Below are 7298 nucleotides of genomic sequence, written 5' to 3' on the forward strand. Positions count from 1 at the left end.
TGAGCTCGATATTTATATTGCTCTTTTCTCTTCTCCCTCTCCTCTTGTCATCATCATCACTTGGCTGCTTTTTTCCACGCTGACTCTCATTCTACATTCTATTAATTTCTCATTTTTTCACCAGTATTTTCATGACCTCCAACCTCATCGCTTTCTTTTTTTAAGCTGTCTTACGTCGCACCGACACAAATAGGTCTTGTGGCGACGATGGGAGAAGAAAGGCCTAGGAGTGGGAAGGAAGCAGCCGTGGCCTTAATTAAGGTACAGCCCCAGCATTTGCCTGGTGTGAAAATGGGAAACCACGGAAAATCATCTTCGGGGTTGCCGACAGTGCGGTTCAAACCCACTATCTCCCGAATACTGGATATTGGCCGCACTTAAGCGACTGCAGCTATCGAGCTCGGTCATCGGTTTCTCAGATTGAAAAATTTTCTTTGAAAGAGAATTGTGTTCTTTCTGGATCCTCCATGCAGCGCTTTCCATATCATTCACCACAATTTTTATAAGTAGCAAAAATTGGCAGTACATTTTATTACTTAGATAAGCAAAGAAATGTATAAACTTTAACTTAAGAAATACATCTATTTACAGATATGTCAAGATTTAAATTATTTTACGACTTTGTCAATGACAATTAAATAAGTGCATTCTTTTGTTAACATCGTTACGGCCTCGTTGGACCACGTTTATTTAGGTTTCCAACCATATTTACGTATCCCTGTCTACATGTCCTTCATTCTGCCAGTGTGAGCATTTCTTCTGTCCTCTGAACAGGGAAGTCGTCTCGCTGGTTTGACCTCATCTTCAGGTATCCTCCAATCCTGGATTATTTGTTTAAAGATGCGTCTTTCTAGGACATCTTGTTCCGTTATCCCGCTCAGCCTCAAATCATCAGCCACTCCTTAGTGTCATCCGGGTTTAACTTTGAGATTCCAAACTTGTGTTAGGATCTGTTCCGTCAGTCTGCTGTCAGATATACGGAACACAAGACCGAAGACAGTCAGAAGACGTCCGTTACTTTTTCCACCTTGTTATGCACTTTCATTTCTGAGCTTCCATGTTCCTTCCTTTTTAATGAGTCCTAAGATCTTTCTCCCTATCCTTCGTTTTAGTTTCTCCAGTTCTCGTTTTGAAGTTTTATTTCTCAAGCTCAGTGTTTCTGACGCATATACAATATCTAGTCTTACAACTTTCTGGTAGTGTCGGATCTTAGCTCCCCAGGATAGTGCTCTCATACTGTGTATCTTAAGAGTCTTCACATATGCTGCCTTCATTTTCATTAATTTTTCCTCCGCACCCTGTTTTTCAACATTCTTCATATCTAGCACTCTCCTAAATATTTGAAAGCTTCAACCTTTTGAATGTCGCCCTGCGTTGTTTTTATCTTAAATTGACTGTCCTTAATATTGGCCGTATATTTTGTTTTTTCAGTTGATACTTTGAGACTTGTTTTGCCTGCCTTATGATAAAATTCCTCAATCTGTTGCTCAGCTGCTTCAACGCATGGTGCTAGGATTGCAAGATCATCTTCAAAAGCCAGGCCATCTATATGAAGTTTAATTTTAGATCCCTTAAAACTGAGCCCACTTTGAAGTTCGTTTCCTTCGAGAGCTTTTCTCCATTCCCTGATGGCTTTTCTGATAGCGTAATTAAAAATAACAGGTCATAAACCATACCCTTGTCGGATTCCAGTGTTGATGCCAAAGGGTCCTGAAACTTCACCTAGAAACTTAACCTTGGATTTGGTGTTAGTCAGGGTTTCTTTGATTATGTTTCTAGTCTTATTGTCCAGCCCAAACTTTTCCAGGACGTTTATCAGTGCCTTCCTGTCGATCAAATCATAGGCCTTCTGAAAGTCTATGAAAAATATCACTAGATCTTTTTTTCTTAGGGTGGCAAGTACAATTATAGTTTTAAGGTTAAGGATCTTTCAGTGCATGATCGCCTCTTCGTGAATCCTCCCTGATATTCATCAAGCTATGGATCAACTTGTGTTTCACCTCTTAAAATGAGAGCTTTAGAATGAATCTTGTAGGTTATAGTTAAAAGCGAGATCCCATTGTAGTTGAGGGCTGATTTCCAGACATCAGGCACCTTAGTGGTTTTCCAGACCTCTTCAAAGATATTCATTAATGTCTTACTCGAAGCTTCATCAGACTTATTCCACATCTCTGACACAATTGAGTTATCACTAGGGGCTCTATTATTCTTTAAAAGGGCAATGTTTGGGCGCACTTCGTCTTTGCATGGTGGTTGAGAGTATTGGTTGACTGTCATAGTTTGAGGTCCTTCGAAGGTCACAATTGGTGTTCACAGTTCAGAAGTTTTCCAGAGTATTTGGCAAGCAAGTGGCAATTTTCGTGGTTGTTATAAGCAATGTCTCCTTTATCATTCCGAAAGTGTATGCTTGGAACATCGTATTTCGGCGTGTATTATTTTAATGTCTTGTAATAGTCCCTTGTATTTTTTTTAGTCCTGTAGCTGTGTTTCGAAATGTTGTCGTTTAACCTGGCGTATTATCTTGTTTGTTAGTTGAGGATGGGTTATAAACATCTCCCAGTTCTGTGCTGTCTTCTGTGATCACCACTTTAACTATGCTTTCGTTGGGTAAGATGATGTTCACATTCATCAATCCACCATACGTGTGTGCGCTTCTTGTTTCGTGGAACTATGGACTTTGCCGTTTCAATTATATTATTCTTAATATGTTCCCATATTTGAGGTACTTGTCTGGTACTGAGGTGTTGAGTGAAACTTTCATTAATTTTCTGTAAGTCGAATGGTTGTACTCTAACCTTATTAGTTTACCTGGTGTTTTGTGGTAGGAGTCTTACCTTAATTTTATGTGGATATGTTTTGGTGAGGTAAATTTCTTTCAAAGAAGTTTGCTCTCTAGTTGGTTATTACTGCTAGAATAAAAACATTTTAGATGTGCGCATTTAATACGTATTTTAGTAATAATAATAATAATAATAATAATAATAATAATAATAATAATAATAATAATACGTACACACACACACTAGAGTCGGAAGTAGTTATCCTAAACTAAATTTATTACTGGGTGGCTAAGACTTAAAACACCGCAGTCAGTATAAACACTATGCATACCTGACTTTCACAAACAACTCTGGAAAACAGACTATTACATCAAGTTCTAGTACCACTCAATCGCCCAGCATACAGAAAATGGACCAACAGTCTTAACATCCCATAAACCACACTACACCATTAACTTTTGAGAGTCTTTGATTTTGCTATCGGTGATCCGGTTGGGGTTAGTGTTTGACCAGTATCTCATATAATGTTTTCTTACCTTCTCACAAAAATAAACATTTGCTTCCAGGAAAACATCGCTTCCTCTAAGAAAATTTTTGATCGATATTTAAAGCAAGAATAATTCAGGATCTCCAACCTGCGGCGAGGGTCGTCCTCCTTTAGATGATGTAGAAGCTTTGACATGGTCGGATAGAACTGTTCACACTTCAACATTTTCTGCACCATTCTCCGAGGAACGCCTGTTCCGATGTTTGTGCACCTCACACAGTTTGTTGGACTAGCATGAGACTTGGCAAGCATTCTAATTCTGGTCTGTCCGTCTACCAACGGTCTGCCAGAACTGAATAGATCCTGTTTTACAAACTTTTTGTTTTGCTATTTGCTTTACGTCGCACCAACACAGATATATGTCTTATGGCGACGATGGGACAGGAAAGGCCTAGGAATGGGAAGGAAGCGGCCGTAGCCTTAATTAAGGTACAGCCCCAGCATTTGCCTGGTGTGAAAATGGGAAACCACGGAAGACCATCTTCAGGGCTGCCGACAGTGGGGTTCGAACCCACTATCTCCCGATTACTGGATACTGGCGGCACTTAAGCGACTGCAGCTATCGAGCTCGGACAAACTTTGTTTAGTAACTTTCCAAATGCACTGTAAGTTAGTGACCTCCATGAATGTTTCCTATTGAATTCGGATGACACATTTCACTACGGCTACCCCTCTCGTCCACATAGAAGAATAATTTTTGCCAGTGACAGCAGAAGTTTATCGACATGAAGCCGACAGTCGACGTATTGGCAATCTTTGGTGTGGGATGCGATGAAAGTACGTCCGCCTGGTCAGAGGCTTCCTATACCAATATGTTTTCTTCAGAAATATTACCATAATAACTGAACACGACGTTTCACTGCATGTAATATATATATTATCATAGATCCTAAGTACATAAAAACTTAAGAAAAAGGTAAATAAAATTCACAGTAGTAGTAGTATTATTTATTATTTTCCTCCAGATCTACAGTAAAAAAATACCCATTTGACCTGTTAAATGAGAAAAATAGTAAATGCCCAGCCTATAAGCCAAAACAAACTATAATGGAATGAACAACTGATACTGATATATGGCCCTTGAACAACTCCTTCTCGGAGGTCCAATGGCCATGGCATTGCGGCGAACGGAATATAAGATGAACAATGACAAACAGGCAAAATTAAAATGGCAAAATAGAATGGCAAAATCAATAAGGCAAACTAAAATGAAATGCGCCACTGATAAAGGCAAAATTGAATGATAATGAGCAACTGATGCTGATAACCTGATGACTTGGAAAGGATGCGCACCTGCTAGAGTTACGCAACGTAACCCATGTCCCAGATTTGCGTGCCTGAGTAAGCCAGTCTGACAACACAATTCCCCTCCTGGCGTACCCTGGCAAGATCACGTTTTCCGCTGAGCGCGCTAACTTTCCTGTTTACACAAGGCAGTCCTCTACCATTTGAATTACTTAATGTCTTCACTATACTTACTCAATCTGCTGAGCTGTCCTATCTCTTTTACTGCACAAGCTCTGAACTACTTAGAGCTCTAACTTCATACTCATTTGCACCATAAGAGAGTAATCCAACGTTTCCAACTCTTCAACTAAATACTCAGCGAAACAACATTACTTAGTATCATCCCCACACTAAAGATTAAATTTACTATACAGACATAGGGATCCACTTCATTCTCAATTGCTCAATCAGAAAGCCATCCAACATTTCCAATTCTTCAACTAAATATTCTGTGAAACAACATTGTTCTAAATCAACCTTCCAAGATTAAATTTACTACACAGACATATATCTCCATATACCAACTTAACTATAAACATATCTCTAATTCACACTTCATCAATACGTTCACTCTAATCGTATACATTTCACCAACTCCATTACTAATAAATACACACAGTACAATACCTATCATAAACACAACTCCAAATCTCATTGCACCAATAATTTCACCACGCAAACACCAACCCCAGTGTCATTCCAAGCCCGTAAACATATGCAATTGAATACCATAATACCTTTACACTTTCCTCCACCCTTCCACCACATATACCTACTAACACCCTTACTGTCGCACCAATTACACCACTCTCAAACTCGCACCTTCAATAACAATTAAATGACTTCCTCACTCTTAGCTCATTTACGGTTAATACACACACTAAATTACTTCCTCGTATCATTTCTCATTATACTATCAACACAGGACACTAGGCATTTCACATACACTTACCTCTACACTTTTCCGCACCCACATCTGCCTAATACCACACTTATCGTAACAGCCCGATTATATCACTCCCAACTCTACAGTATGTTACCATTAAATGGCTTCTTCACTCTTAACTTACTAACAATTTATACACATTAAAGACACTAGGCATTTCATATCCAATTACCTCTTAACAACCCAAGGCAACTCAAATATGCACATACCACCACTTACTATAATCGCTCTCCCATATCACTAAATCTACCCCTTCAGCATAACCATTTAATTACACTTCTCCCAAGCTCTTTCAATAAATGTACCACTTATTACCTATCCTCAAACACAACTCCCCATCACCTTTCACCAATAATTTCACCATCCAAACACCAGCTACAATACAACACCGTACTCCTAAGTCTCTGCTGTCAAATACCATAATACCTGGACTCTTTTCTCCACCATACCACCAGATCTACTAATAGCACACTTACCGTAACAACCAATTACACCACTCTCTAACTCTACATTAGTTTACAATTATATGACTTCCTCTCCCTTAGCACACTTACTTATACTCTTCAAAATCACGATCAACATCTCTATTCCCTCTAATACCGCCCTCTTGTATCCATTGTAACTTACTATAATAATTCACCACTCACACTACAACCAAATACAACTTGCTAATTTCGACTTACACACTACAAACCCATTTACACCTTACACAACTAACATAAAAATACCACTCTCACTCCTTATGTTGTCACCCTACCTTCTGCGACTATTCTATTACTTCCTGGTCACTTTATTAGCGTTTTTGTTTCTTGTTACAATACCCTCCTCATTCCTTTTTATTCCCCACATGTCTCTTAACCTTCTGCTCCTCCCTCCGTTCATGAACAGCTCTACTCTCTTCCAGGTTGCCTCTGAACATTCCTTTATCCTTTTTGCCTCCGTTTCTTCACTGCTATCATTCTGCTGACTTCCCTTGTCTGTAGCTGTGACCATAACCATATCTGTATCTCCAGACCTTCTTATTCTCGCCCCATTACCCACTACTCCTTCTTTATCACTGTTTATGATCACACTTTCAATTAGCGCCTCTCCCTGCCTTCCTTCGCTCAGCTGACTGTTTCTCTTGGTATTTACCTTACCGCCTTCCCCGTCTTCTCCAATATTACTGTCTATAACTTCTCTATCTTTCCCATTAATCACTATACTCCTCTCTGTTACTTCCTCTTGTTTTATCTTCTCTTCTAGGACCATCAATTTATTCACAGTCCAGGTTTTATTCCGGCTGCCGTTTGACACTATTAGTTCCTGTCCCCTGATAACTGCTCCCAATCCTTGAATTCTAGCTCGTATCATATGTTTCTTGAGAATTTTTGAATTCCTGATCGCTTCACTTCCCACGTCCCTCTTAATCCATATTTTTTCTCTCTGCATGTTGCCCGCATTTACAATCACAATATGGGCCATCAACGTAGAAAGCAGTTGAACTTTAATAGGCCTGTTACCCCTAACTTTCCCTACTCTCTGCACATCGTCTATGTCCACTTCGCTAAAACTGATTTTCATTTTCCCCTGAATTAGGTCCACCACTTTATAAATTGTGAGCACTTTGTCCTCCCTCTTCTCCTCAGGCACACCATATATAAATAGGCATTTCTTCCTGCGATTTAGAATACTGGCTTCCACTTCTGCTTTGAGTTTCAGCGTCTCCTCTTCTAATCGACCTATTTTCTCCCTTAAC

At 39.4% G+C, this 7298-nt stretch overlaps 1 protein-coding gene across 1 annotated transcript in view; it reads right to left on the minus strand.

Moving 5' to 3' along the window:
• LOC136874551 (uncharacterized) overlaps nt 1-7024 on the minus strand; it is a 58198-nt gene extending 51174 nt beyond the window's left edge. Inside the window, exon 1 of the mRNA XM_068227841.1 lies at nt 6382-7024. Within this exon, the coding sequence (XP_068083942.1) occupies nt 6382-7024 (643 nt within the window). The remainder of the gene's footprint in view (nt 1-6381) is intronic.
• Between the last annotated feature and the right edge of the window lie 274 nt (nt 7025-7298).

The sequence above is a fragment of the Anabrus simplex genome, chromosome 5, assembly GCF_040414725.1.
Source record: "Anabrus simplex isolate iqAnaSimp1 chromosome 5, ASM4041472v1, whole genome shotgun sequence".
In the NCBI taxonomy this organism is placed as follows: Eukaryota; Metazoa; Arthropoda; class Insecta; order Orthoptera; family Tettigoniidae; genus Anabrus; species Anabrus simplex.